Source organism: Neodiprion fabricii, chromosome 5 (genome assembly GCF_021155785.1).
Source record: "Neodiprion fabricii isolate iyNeoFabr1 chromosome 5, iyNeoFabr1.1, whole genome shotgun sequence".
Lineage (NCBI taxonomy): Eukaryota > Metazoa > Arthropoda > Insecta > Hymenoptera > Diprionidae > Neodiprion > Neodiprion fabricii.
This window is the reverse complement of record NC_060243.1, coordinates 2,755,488-2,769,347: the sequence shown is the minus strand read 5'-3', so window position 1 is coordinate 2,769,347 and position 13,860 is coordinate 2,755,488. Positions and strand designations below refer to the sequence as shown.

At 41.6% G+C, this 13,860-nt stretch overlaps 2 protein-coding genes across 4 annotated transcripts in view; one reads left to right on the top strand and one right to left on the bottom strand.

The window, feature by feature from the left end:
• The window catches only part of LOC124183403 (kelch domain-containing protein 10 homolog), a 3,034-nt gene extending 1,676 nt beyond the window's left edge, over positions 1–1,358 (bottom strand). Inside the window, exon 1 of one of the 2 annotated variants that reach the window (XM_046571852.1) lies at positions 86–1,358. In XM_046571852.1, the coding sequence (XP_046427808.1) occupies positions 86–760 (675 nt within the window). In that variant the 5' untranslated portion in view covers positions 761–1,358. The remainder of the gene's footprint in view (positions 1–85) is intronic. The other variant, XM_046571851.1, reaches the window with a different exon arrangement.
• The window catches only part of LOC124183390 (eIF-2-alpha kinase activator GCN1), a 17,565-nt gene extending 3,705 nt beyond the window's left edge, over positions 1–13,860 (top strand). The window contains exons 1-13 of one of the 2 annotated variants that reach the window (XM_046571823.1): positions 1,572–1,795; positions 1,878–1,980; positions 2,790–2,985; positions 3,093–3,435; positions 3,837–7,650; positions 8,032–9,517; positions 9,707–10,343; positions 10,428–10,772; positions 11,052–11,245; positions 11,381–11,592; positions 11,684–11,937; positions 12,041–12,262; positions 12,334–13,860. In XM_046571823.1, coding sequence (XP_046427779.1) covers positions 1,781–1,795; positions 1,878–1,980; positions 2,790–2,985; positions 3,093–3,435; positions 3,837–7,650; positions 8,032–9,517; positions 9,707–10,343; positions 10,428–10,772; positions 11,052–11,245; positions 11,381–11,592; positions 11,684–11,937; positions 12,041–12,262; positions 12,334–12,462 — 7,950 coding nt within the window. In that variant the 5' untranslated portion in view covers positions 1,572–1,780 and the 3' untranslated portion in view covers positions 12,463–13,860. Of the gene's footprint in view, positions 1–1,571; positions 1,796–1,877; positions 1,981–2,789; positions 2,986–3,092; positions 3,436–3,836; positions 7,651–8,031; positions 9,518–9,706; positions 10,344–10,427; positions 10,773–11,051; positions 11,246–11,380; positions 11,593–11,683; positions 11,938–12,040; positions 12,263–12,333 lie in introns of those variants that run through there. The other variant, XM_046571824.1, reaches the window with a different exon arrangement.

The following is a 13,860-nucleotide window of genomic DNA, read 5'->3' as shown; positions in this document are numbered from 1 at the left end:
ATTCAAACGTATATATCAAATTTGTTCTACTTCGCATAACTGAAAGTCTTTTTCCCTCAGATTTGAGGAAAAGTTCAAGCTTTACCAAGAATCCGAAGGCTTCAAGAGCGGTGCCTCCTCCAAGGACGTATATCTTGTTCCCATCGAAGGCAAGTTCGTGCCGATATCTTCCTCTTGGCTCAGACTGATCCCTGCCAGCGCAAATATACACGTGTTCCCAAACCGCCTTCCTGAGTTCGAATCTATGGATGTCACAGGTGTAATTGTAGCCCGTCGTTCCACCGACGGTGTAAAGATAAGATCCGTGGCAAACGAGAGCCTGGCCATATTGAGCAAGTGGAAAATGCCCTCGAGCTGGAACCATCTGCATCTTGCCGTTTTTGACGTCGCATATGTAAAGATGATTGCTGCAGTTATATCCAAAGGGGACGCCAGTACCTCCGTAAATCAGAAGCTTGTCTCCTTTGAGTATAACAGCGTTTGAAGCTAGCTCATTGGGCATGTTTTCTTGGCAGGGGAGACGCCGCCACTCTTGCGTCACCAGATTAAACTTCCACAGTTCTTTGAATAGCGGCTTACTCTCCACCCACGTAAGGTCATCTCTCATGTCAGGGTCGTCGTTTGATATGCACGGGTTGAAGCCCCCGTACGAGTACAGGTTCAACTCGTCGCATGCTATCCGATGCCCACTTCTTGCCTTCGGTCTCTCCGCACTCCTTGGCTCATGCTTTGTAAACGCAAATGGCTTGAACGCGTACATTTCGGGGCTTTGAGGTTTTTGCCACTTTGTGTTCAGGGTCGAAAAGGGTTAGGGACAATTTTATAGGTGCTTATTTCATCAGATTAGCGGACCTTCATGATATTATTTTTAGTAGTCTTACAATCATGGAGAGCAGGTTAAGTCTAACGTCGTCGCGGTTATAATTTCGGGCTAATCTTACCACGTTGATTGAACGAATTGTTGTGGCTATTGTCAAGTTGCAGCTGAAGGTTTAACCACGGTGATGTGACGTTTGCATTGTATTTGCGCAATTTTCATTACGTGAGAATAGTTTATCAATTCACGTAGTAGCACACATTCAGGATTTGTCACTGCTAACGCAAACATATCATCGAATGCAATCGAGACTTATTTGTTAATGATTCTAACCAAAAAATAATAAAGATAACAAATTATTTCCATTTAATTTGAGGCTTCGTATTTTTACATGTTAGATAGTTTTTTTCGAGAAAATTTGATTGTTTATACACCTGTATTTCGAATTACGTATATAATAAAACTAAACGGCTGCAGTTTTGGTTTAATACTAGCAGACGAATTCTTAATTTCTGCAATAGAAATGTCATATCTCTGACACTGAAGTGATCAGGGTCGTATCATTTGCGACCAGCTTCAGGGAGTTGAAATTTGACACCATTTCGATTCAGAGTTGTGGGCAACATACGATACAGTTTTTTTTTTTTAATTTACAAATTGTGGAAGACAAATATTCGATACTTATACAAGGATTTCGCGCGTACTGCGTTAACTCAATAAGCTGTTCCGTTTAATTTGTCATTTATCCTCGAGTTTCTGTTGGATAGAAACTGACAAAGGACTAGAAAATTCTTTCGCGGTAATTCGCATTTATGCCTGATTTCGCGGGCCACGGCAATTCGGTAAAACTTTGACCGCGTCGCGAAAATCCCGTCCCGTCGCGAGATTGAAACGCAGCTTGAGTATTAGACTTTTATTCGTAGGTAATTTTGCGTGTGTTCGTCAGCCGGTTTCTCAAAAAATATGGCGGACGCTGAGGTGAGTCTGTCACGTGGAAGCATATTATTTAGCTATATTTTCTAACTAACTTTTGTGTGAACCGTAAATATTGTGATTCCAGCTAGCCAGAGCCTTAAAGGATCTACCGAACCGGGTGCAAACTGCAAGCAAAAACGAGCGCCGTTATATATTCAAAAATGTCGTCGACGTGTTGTCAAATCCAGGTGGGATCACCAATTCTCACATATTACGCATACGTTCTGCACGTTTCAATTAAATCTGACTAACGTTTTGCTAGTCCTTTGAACTTTTCTGCCCATACCTTGTGTTAATTTCTCTCTCGCCGTATTTTTTTTAGACACGAAATCAATCAATTAACACTACTTTGCATGCTACCAAACTATCCACAAATATTTGTGGGGAGTATACACTGATCTAATAAGATTTTTTTTTAATAATACTAACTTATCAATCTCAAGTTAGATATTTTTTGAATCTAGTCGCTTGCAAACTTTTTGTCAATGTCATAAGCCAGAGCACTATCTGCATTTAATCACCTTAAAGAACACCAGCGTTAGTCTTTGGATAACTCGTTTCTTGGTAATCATTAAAGTTGTATTTGAGAAAAAAATTTCAAAGTAGTGGCTAAATACGTTTTTCTACAAATCATTGATTACACATTTTCTTTTTGTAGTTACTAATTTTTGTCTAATCATGAAGCTGCACCTTAGTCGTTTTCTAGATTCTTACCAGAAGTACAGGACGTGAATTTACTATTTGCCTTACCGAACGTACCTAAACGGCGATGTCTGTCCAATATGTTGTTTACTTGTTGTTACAGAAACAAATCAACCTTTAATTTCAGTCTTTTTTTGTTTCTGTATTTAAAAAGTTTCTTATTTCCTTAGAAATAGTTTGCTTTTCGAATGCTGATTGTATGAACATTATTGATTAATAATTGATGTTGATTTAAGAGTAATTACATGCTTCTGAGAAGTTGCAGCATTTAGTATAATGAGTTATCATCTTCTAGGTATCAACGAAAAGATCATTGGAGGAATATGCAAAGTTGTATCAATTACCTTGCATCGATATAAGGAAACTTCATCACAGTCTTACGTGAGCAACCTGATAGTAGCTTTGCTAAAGAAACAGCCAGATGCAACAGTCAGATTTATGACCAGCGCAATAGCAGAGCAGGCTGCTTGGCATAAGAATTTAGTGCCGACGTGAGTATTGTTTATTTATTTTTTTGCCTGGCTGAACAAACATATTGTTCAAATATACATCAACTCAGTAAATAATCGTTGCCAACTAGCATTTTTCTTCTGCTCAGATTGAACACGTCATTGACTGCCTACCTGACCCTCAAATGGTCAGGATTGGTCCTTGTTCATGGCATTAACAAGGGCTCTGAATCATGCTATGCAGAGTTATCCAAGCTGGTTGAAGCACAGGCCAGTTTAACTGCAGGGGCATTGGCCTGTGGGGATAAGAAACTCTCTGAAAAAGTTTACAGGCTTCTTACACACGGATGGAAAACCGTCAAGGGTATTGACGAGAAATACGTTGACATCCTGCTAAAAGCAGAGGTATCCACTGGGCTTGTTGTTCTGGCGAGCTTGCTGATCAAGTATTTGATTCATACGAAAAAGGATTCGCTCGCCGACAAACTGAAGGTACATATTTTTATTTTTTATTATTTTCATTTGCATTTTGTTAAACTCATACAAGCATAGCCCTCAGTACATTACTTAACAAATGAGCAAGACAACACGAGGAAATCAATTATCAATTCATGATATGAAATAAATTGATATATACTTCTGAAGTATCTGTCCAGTTCTAATTATATGACAATTTAAGTATATCAATAATAATTATTTTGTTTATACATAAACAATAGCTTTCTGTCAGTATCGTCAAATACACCAATATTAATATCAAAGACCTACTAAATTTCTACTTTTAATGATTAAAAAATTACCCTTTTACGTATGCTTTGTTCTTGAATCCTTACCAGAAGTAATTATAACACTGAATATTCGTACTGTGCTTTAATTTTAAACTATGATTTCAGACAAATGTTCTAGATGCGTTAATCAAAGTTAGCGTCAGCTGCAAAAAGAAGCCCGACCTTTATGTCGTAGATGCGGCAGTTCCGCTGCTTAAGAGGGTTACCCATGACGAATTTAAGAATCAGCTCCTACCTGCCCTGCAGAAAGCAATGCTACGTAACCCTGAGATTATCATCGAGGCTGTTGGTCACATACTGAGTGGAGTGAGCCTCGATTTGAGTAAATACAGTCAGGATATCAGCAAAGGATTATTCGCGAATTTGCATTCCAAAGAAGATCTTGTGCGAGAAGAATCTGTGGATGCATGTCGGCGACTTGCTCTTCAGTGTTCAGATGCAGCAGCCATCGAGGGTTTGCTAACGTCGCTTTTTGCCGTGTTTCACGGCTCGGAAGGAAAGCTAACAGTTGTCACGCATAAAATATCCGTTCTTCAGGGTGCCGGTAATCTCAGCTACAACGCAGTTTCTGGGAGCAATATTCAGAAGCTTGCAGAGACGGCTTGCACTCACTTCATCAAAGTCTTGGATACAGAAGTGCATGAGAAGACCTTGATTCACGCTTTGGAGATGATGGTACTTTGGTGCAACAAATTTGCTAACGAGGTACCTAAAATTGTAATCGAGTCTTTCAAAAAGGGAATGGCGGCAAAGACTTCAACTCCAAGTGTCCGTGCTGCATACATCAAATCTCTGTTCAGCACTCCAATGGCATCTCACTCGCAAGTCATCGCTCCGATTCTTAGTCAAGCGATAACAAGGGCTGCGCAGCAGTCCACCAATCCTGCGGCAGTGGCCGAGGGATTAGCAGCCGCATATTTGATACTGAAGCTTATATTGGCGGGGGAAGTTGAAAATGATAAGCAAACAATATTGTGGAACGCTGTGGATGATCAATTGTTCTTTTCGGAAAAGTTTCTCATTTCATGCGGGGACGACGCGTTGTTCAATATAATGCTAGTATGCGAACGACTTTTACTCCAATTTTCTAATAGATTGAGCGAGAAAGCTTTGGCAGGCATAAATAGGGCTATTGTTGCTTGTGTAACGACTGCTAAATCGACAACTAGAAGACGTTGCGCACCATTGCTCAAAAAAGTTTTGACCGGTTTGAGTAGTTACGAACCTGCCGAAGCTTTGCTGGCAGAGTTTGATAAATTTTTGGAAGTTGCCAAGATTAGAACTGAGGCTGAGAAAGAGAGCAAAGACGAATTAGTGACCGGCGAAGTCACTGGACGAGCATTAGCTGACGGACTGTTGGCCATTTGTTCCGGATCTTTTCTATTTGAGGTAGCAGCCATGCAAATGGTTAGAGATTCATTGATTCCTGCTCATCATCCAGTGATTTTGAAAGCTGTACCAAATTTATGGTTCAAGATTGTTAAGAACTTTAATCTTATACCAAGAGAATTTTGTAGGACTTTTGGCAATGAAATTAGGAAGACCTTTGTTCAGAACTATAAATCCGTTCAGAGTTACGAGAATGCCCTGGCTAGAGTCGTCTCTCTTGCCCCAGATGTCATACTTCCGGCCTTGATTGTAAACGTTACTAGCAAATTAGACGACCCTGAAATTCTCAAGATAACTAAAGACGAATATTTCACGTATTTAACTCCCGAGGGGGAACTCTATGACAAATCCGTGATACCGGGCAATGACGAAAACGAAATTCTAAACGCTATGAATATGAAGCGAGAAAGCAAAGTGTATTCTTTTAAAGAACAGCAAGAGGAGCTGCAGTTGCGACGAGAACTTTATGAGAAGCGCAAACGGGAAGGAAAGATAAAGGAACCTAAACTCACGCCGAAACAAGAAGAAGCTCTAAAAGTTCAGACCGCAAAGGAGAATGCAATTAGAGCAAGACTCACAGGATTAAATTCAAAAATCACTGAAGCTGTCTCTATGGTTAATGCAGCAGCACGTGGCAATGGGACTGAGCTATCTCTGTATTTCAAAGACCTTCTGCCATCTACACTCAGGAACTTAGGCTCGCCATTGGCAGCTCCAATGCTCGCAGAACTCTTCATTGGCCTTGGAAACACCGTGAAAATCGGCAATAATGCAACGTTTCCTCATCTGATAGCCCACGTCACCCTACGTCAGTTGAAACCACAATGTGATCTCAACGAGGCTTGGGAAGATGAGGCTTTGGATCATGCTGTGAAAAGGACCCTGGGTCTGCTGCACCAGGTCACTGTAAAACAAAAGCTGAATCCAACAGCGTCAGCATTTTGCTACTTTTTCCCGTTCATAAACACTACTCTTTTATCCAGCAAAGATGATTCGATTATTAGCCAGGGGCTGCAGATTATTCAGGACCACGCAAAGCTCAGAGGCGACGACGATAATCCTAAAAATCCAAAACATCCCAGACTTCTTCCCAGAAGACAGATGTTCAACCTCTTGATCGAGCTCATAAGCACCACCACAGGGCGAGTCCAGTCCCAAGCAGTAGCAACTCTACTTGATGTTGCTTATTCGGGGAGTGCTGCTCCTGGCACTGCGACAGCGACCTTGGGCGAAATCGAGTCTCTGACTGGAGCCTTGCAAAATCCATTGCCAGTTGTGAGAGATGCGGCATTGCGAGGACTCACTGTTGTTCGTCAAGCTTTTCCAAGTGAAAAGGAAGACTACTTGCAGGCATTGAGACTAACGCGAAGGATTTGGGTTGCCAAGTTTGATGTTACTGAGGAGAATAGGGCCTTGGCTGAAGAGCTTTGGAATTCTGCGGGACTTGTGGCAGACTGCGAAGCATTGAGCGAAGCGCTAATGGATGATGTTGCTCACCCTGTTGAAGCTGTACAACAAGCAGCTGCTGGAGCGTTGGCACAATTGTTAACGATTGAACAGCGCTTGATGCCACCGATACTTGAGCGACTCTTAGAATTATATCAAGATAAATTGGCTATGATTCCTCCAAAGTTGGATGACTTTGGTAGAGTCATTGAGCAGCCCATTGATATGTGGGGACCTCGGCGAGGCGTCGCTTTGGCGCTGGCTCAACTAGCCCCGCTTTTGACACCTGAAACTGTTCGGTGTTTGGTACAATTCTTTGTTTCTACCGGTTTAGGTGATAGGAATCAGGCCGTTCGTAAAGAGATGCTTGCTGCTGCTGTCGCTGCTGTTGATTTACACGGTAAAGCAAATATCACTTCTTTACTGCCTGTTTTTGAGGAGTTTATGGATAAGGCACCAAAGAGCGGTAGCTTCGACTCCATCAGACAATCAGTCGTTATTTTGATGGGACTGTTGGCCAGACATCTGGATAAGGATGATGCAAGAATCAAACCGATTGTTCTACGCTTAGTATCAGCTCTGTCGACACCGTCTCAACAGGTTCAAGAAGCCGTTGCTAATTGTCTACCACATCTGGTTCCATCTATAAAGGATGACGCTCCTGGTATAGTGCAAAAGCTTTTACATCAGCTTCTAAAATCCGATAAATATGGAGATCGCAAAGGTGCTGCTTACGGCTTGGCCGGCCTTGTCAAGGGCATGGGAATCCTCGCGCTTAAGCAGCTCGACATTATGACTACTTTGACAAACGCTATTCAGGACAAGAAAAATTACAGGCATAGAGAGGGCGCATTGTTTGCTTTTGAAATGCTGTGCACTATGCTAGGGAGGCTTTTTGAACCATACATTGTCCATGTCCTACCTCATCTGTTACTTTGCTTTGGGGATTCAAGTCAGTACGTCAGAGCAGCCACTGATGACACAGCAAGAGTTGTTATGAGCAAACTTTCGGCTCATGGAGTTAAACTTGTTCTTCCCAGTCTTCTAGCCGCTCTGGAAGAAGATTCGTGGAGAACAAAGACAGGTGAGATCCTTTGATTTAAGTATTCATCTCCATATGGGGCAAGCATTTAATGCGAACTCGACCTGGGCTTGACACTTGATCTCTCTGATTTACCATGCAATGTTTTATGATTGTCTTGATTCTCGAAGAGAAAAATTTTGAGCTTTGAGCCGGAGTGGTTCAATGTTCTCTTCTCACTTGTTTCAAGCTCTTTTCGATAGAAAAAAAACTGAATGCTTCCGAGAGTGAAAACAATTGTATAAATAATAGCGAGCCAAATCAGAGAAGTCAAGGGTAAGATCCAGGTCGAGTTGACATGGAATGCTCCATATACTCGTCAATTAGTATGTGTTGAATTTTCTTATTCAGAGTATGCCATCTAAAGATTCAATAATTTTCTAGGATCCGTTGAGCTGCTTGGTGCCATGGCATATTGTGCCCCAAAACAATTGAGCAGCTGTCTGCCGAGTATCGTGCCAAAGCTTATCGAAGTTCTAAGTGATTCTCACATGAAAGTGCAAGAGGCTGGAGCTGAAGCATTGAAGGTGATAGGTAGCGTAATTCGAAACCCAGAAATCCAAGCGATTGTACCTGTACTTTTGGAAGCTCTGCAAGATCCGTCTCACAAAACTGCAACCTGCTTACAAACTCTGCTCGATACTCAGTTTGTCCATTTCATAGACGCTCCGTCGCTAGCCTTAATTATGCCTGTAGTCCAAAGGGCGTTTATGGATCGTTCAACGGAGACCAGAAAAATGGCTGCACAGATTATTGGGAATATGTATTCATTGACGGATCAGAAAGATCTCACGCCTTATCTTCCTACCATCATACCTGGCCTCAAAACCAGTCTGCTCGATCCTGTGCCTGAGGTAAGAAGCGTTTCTGCCAGAGCTCTAGGTGCTATGGTGCGTGGAATGGGAGAATCTAGCTTCGAAGACCTACTGCCATGGCTAATGCAGACGCTCACATCAGAAACCAGCAGTGTTGATAGATCAGGGGCTGCTCAGGGTTTGTCTGAAGTTGTTAGAGGTCTGGGGGTTGAAAAACTTCACAAACTTATGCCAGAGATCATAAGTACAGCGGAAAGAACAGACATAGCACCTCATGTCAAGGATGGATATATAATGATGTTTATTTACATGCCTAGTGCTTTTACTACGGAATTTACACCCTACATTGGTCAGATTATCAATCCAATTCTAAAGGCTTTGGCCGACGAGAATGAATATGTTCGGGAAACCGCTCTGAAAGCTGGACAGAGGATTGTAACGCTGTACGCTGACTCGGCGATAATGTTACTTTTACCTGAGCTGGAGAGGGGTCTGTTTGATGACAACTGGAGAATCAGATACTCTTCGGTTCAACTTTTGGGAGATTTGCTGTACAGAATTTCTGGTGTTTCTGGTAAGATGTCTACCGAAACTGCCAGTGAAGATGATAATTTTGGAACAGAACAGTCACACTATGCAATTATCAACGCTCTTGGTGCCGAGAGAAGAAACAGGGTGTTGGCTGGCCTCTATATGGGTCGTTCAGACGTTGCTCTTATGGTCAGACAGGCTGCTCTTCACGTTTGGAAGGTGGTTGTGACAAATACTCCAAGAACGCTGCGAGAAATATTACCTACGCTGTTCAGTCTTCTACTCGGATGTCTCGCCAGCACCAGCTATGACAAACGCCAGGTTGCTGCTCGAACTTTGGGTGATTTGGTGAGAAAATTGGGCGAACGAGTTCTTCCTGAGATTATACCCATCTTAGAAAGAGGTCTGCAAAGTGAACAGGCTGATCAGAGGCAAGGTGTCTGCATTGGACTCTCGGAAATCATGGCTAGCACCAGCAAAGATATGGTTCTTACATTCGTCAATAGTCTCGTCCCCACTGTTAGGTTTGTGAAACAATTTTTTGATAAAAAATCAGAATTGTGGTTTGCACGGTTTTAGAGCTCATAAGTAACTCTTTAAAGCATACTAAAAAAAATTTTTGAGTCAAGTTGGGGGGGGGGTTTAGATTTACAGACATCAATTTCGTAACTGGATAGATCACCAGAGATTTGAAACCGTTCCTTCTATTTCAGGAAAGCCCTATGCGATCCGCTTCCCGAGGTCAGACAAGCGGCTGCCAAGACATTCGACAGCTTGCATTCAACAGTCGGTGTTCGTGCTCTGGACGACATTCTACCTGCCATGTTGAATCAACTGAACTCTCCCGATCAATCAGAGGCTGAAAACACTTTGGACGGTCTCCGTCAAGTTATGGCAATCAAGTCTAGAGTCGTTCTTCCATATCTCGTTCCTCAACTAACCGCTCCTCCTGTGAATACAAAGGCTCTGTCGATACTGGCTAGTGTAGCTGGCGAGGCTCTAACGAGATTTCTTCACAAAATCTTACCTGCTTTGTTGACCGCGTTGTCAAGTGCTCAGGGCACTCAGAACGAGGTGCAAGAACTCGAATACTGCCAGGCTGTTGTCCTGTCTGTAACCGATGAAGTAGGTGTGAGAACAGTTATGGATCAGCTGATGGAAGCGACGAGATCTGAGGATCCATCTCGTCGCAGAAGTGCGGCTACGCTACTGTGCGCATTTTGCCGTGATTCACGGGCTGACTATAGTCAGTATGTGCCACAGCTGCTACGTGGTTTGATTCATTTGTTCACCGACGACGACAAAGACGTGCTGCAGATGAGCTGGGAGGCACTTACGGCAGTTACTAAGGTGTGAAAATGGTTCTTGATTTTATTTTCTTCTGTTTCGTGAAGTTGGAGATAAGAAATAATTGTTTTAATTTCGATTTCCTAGACGCTGGGATCAGATCAGCAGATTGTACACGTTCAGGATATTCGTCAAGCTGTTCGTTTCGCTGTGTCTGATTTAAAAGGACAGGAGCTACTTCCAGGATTCTGTTTGCCCAAGGGTATTACTCCAATTCTTCCTATATTCAGGGAAGCTATTCTCAACGGTATGCCGGAAGCTAAAGAACAAGCCGCGCAAGGTCTGGGAGAAGTCATTAAACTAACCAGTGCCTCTGCCCTGCAACCGAGTGTTGTACACATCACTGGTCCCCTTATTCGTATTTTGGGAGATCGATTTAATTGGAGCGTAAAAGCAGCGGTTCTAGAAACTCTAGCAATATTGTTAGGAAAGGTAAGTAACCAAACTATAGGGCTGTTCGGGTATCAGGATTCTTCGAGTCGAGTCGGGTTGGGAGGGGAAAAATTTATTAGTTTCGGGTTTGGCTCCCGAGGTTTTCGAGAATTCCGAGAATCCGGGAAAAAACTTCGGGTTTCTCAACCATTTCGCAAAATCGCCTAGGAATCCGATTCGATACCAACTCGCGCCCCTAAGCTGAACTTTTTCCCCACCATTTCGGGAATCCGTACGGCCGTGGTAAGCTGATACTTCTTATTTCGATTTGAAAAATAGGTCGGTGTGATGCTGAAGCAATTTTTACCCCAACTGCAAACTACCTTCTTGAAAGCCCTGAACGACAGCAACAGACAAGTCAGATTAAAGGCTGCTTATGCATTGAGCAACCTTATCGTCATTCATACTCGGGCAGATCCATTGTTTGCGGAATTGCATACCGGAATCAAGACAGCCGACGATCCTGCAATCAGGTCAGTTTTGTCATCTCTTTTACGTCGTTGACTTAAATTTAAAATTATTCTTATTCACGACGTGTGGAGTTTTTTTTTTCATTAAACGTTACGATGTGGCATCTAGATACTTACAAATATTACCTCTCATTTAAGGGAAACCATGTTGCAAGCATTGCGTGGCGTTCTCACACCTGCTGGTGACAAAATGACTGAACCGATGAGGAAACAGGTATTTGTTACTTTGAGTAGCATGTTGGGTTATCCAGAAGATGTTACAAGAAATGCGGTTGCCGGGTGTTTCGGAGCTCTGTTGCCGTGGCTCTCTCCCGAACAACTTGCAACTGCTTACAACGACAATCTACTTTGTAAGTCAAGATAAGTTATTTAGCCAGTCTAGTGTAAGAAATATCTACGCCACTTAATTGCAACACACAATATTTTTACGGTTTTTCATAGGTGATGACGTTAATGCTGATTGGATGCTAAGGCATGGGCGATCGGCCGCATTATTTGTCGCTTTAAAAGAAGCACCGGGAAGCCTCTATTCGGGAAAAAATAAGGATCGTGTCTGCAAAGTTATTCTGTCCTACCTCTCAGCAGACAGAGTTCAAATAGCTATGAACGGAGTTAGGGCATGCGGTTATCTATTCCAGTACCTCATGAACGAAGAACAGCCAATACCACAACAGATCCTGACTCCTTTCGTCAGAGTGAGCACTTGATTGTTCTATAAATTCCTCTACGAAGGAAAAATATCTCTATTTTTGTATTCCATATATTTTTTTCTGACGAGCTTGAATTATTTGCTTGCAGTCGATGAACCATAGTAGCAATGAAGTGAAACAATTATTAGCTCGAATATGTATACATTTGGCCCGTAATATTCCATCCGAGAAAATGTCCCCGGAACTTTTGAGGTCGCTTCTACCGATGCTGGTTAACGGCACGAAGGAAAAGAATGGCTATGTCAAAGCAAACAGCGAACTTGCGCTCATCGCCGTACTCAGACTGCGGCAAGGAGATTCGGAACACCAGGTAAGTTCTTTGATTAGAATTGTCTATTTCGTGTTTCTTAATTTTTTCATCTTCCAATATCGTTTTTACAGAGGTGTATCGGACTGCTGGACGCCGGTGCGAGGGAGTCACTATCCGACGTTGTGAGTAAAGTTCTGCGTAAAGTTCTATCGCAGCCAGAGGGTAAGATAGAAGAGTTGGATGACACGTTACTCACGTGAGAGACATTGCAACTCCCGGGGCTTATTAATTGTCACTTCCATTGTTCCTACTTCCATTGCCAAATTATACGGTATCAATCCGCTAATTCTCATGGTGGGGAATCTTACTACTCAATCTCTAGCAATGGTGTTGTATTTAAACTATATTATCAGTGGTGTCTGTGTGTTGTTATCGCCGAGCGATTAGTTTACGCCGAAAATAGGATTAACCTTTTTATCACGATATTACTCGTCAAATTAATAACGAAAAGAATTAATAATCCTCGTTTCGGTAATATTCTTAAAGGCATTTATAAAACTTATTGCAAACATTTTTTACACCTTGCTCGAAGTATCATCGTCAGTAATAATGAACATGAGATATTCCAATTTATTACCAGCGTTAACAATTCTTATCGATTACTAGGCTGTTTTAACAATAGACTATTGAAGGATTTTACTATAAGAGACCGAACGACCGGTAAATGCAATAATTCATCCCACTCAGGGAAACAGATATCTGTTACCATTATGAAAGGTCCAACTTTTGTAAAAGAGATTTTAAAGGATCATTTCTATTTTAACGTTGATCGTAATCGGAACCTAAGATTTGTTTTTGCATTTGGTGAAGTTAATAAATATTTTGATTATAATACAGCCGGCGATCAGAGAGAATTTGTAATTTTCAGTAAAATTAAGAAAGATTATTCGACATTTTTTACAAACCTCTTATATAATAAAGTAGAAGTGAGGAATTGCGTTGATGATGCTTTCCACGGCTCATGCAAACGTTATTGTCATGAGTCGACGACAGAAAAAACGGAGATGTTGCACTCTAGTTGGGAACGTGGTCAGTCTATAGTATATGTATCAAAATTAGGTATAGAAGTTGTAACATTGATATTCGTACCTGTTTCGTAACAATGCAGCACTTCTGGGCTAGTTACCAGAAAAATCGGCTCATTCAATAACGAACTCGACGTTTGTTCCTTAATACTATATTTTATATTGTATATTATATATAAATACGTTACAGCATACTTTTCGAATTTATATATTTTGTTATATTCTTGTTAAATCCTACTACAACATTGTTATGAGTATTTTGTGTGGTGATCCCTGTCTGACTGTTTTTTCTTCCTTTTTTTTCCATTTCTTTTTTCACGAAAAACTGTATTACTTTCATCACAAGACTGGTAGAAAGGTTTGTTTCTTCCTCTTCGGACATTTTAATGATCAAGAAGTCATTATTTTAATCGCTCCTTTCGCATCTACATTTTCTTCCTCTTGTTATCACGTCTCAATCATTTATACTCTCGTAACGAATTGTAGTCCTAAGAAAAAAAAAAAAAAAAAAGAAAACGTGACCAAGCCTGGAAGTGCGCCTCGGTGTGTTTTAGTAAAGAAATACCCTGTAAA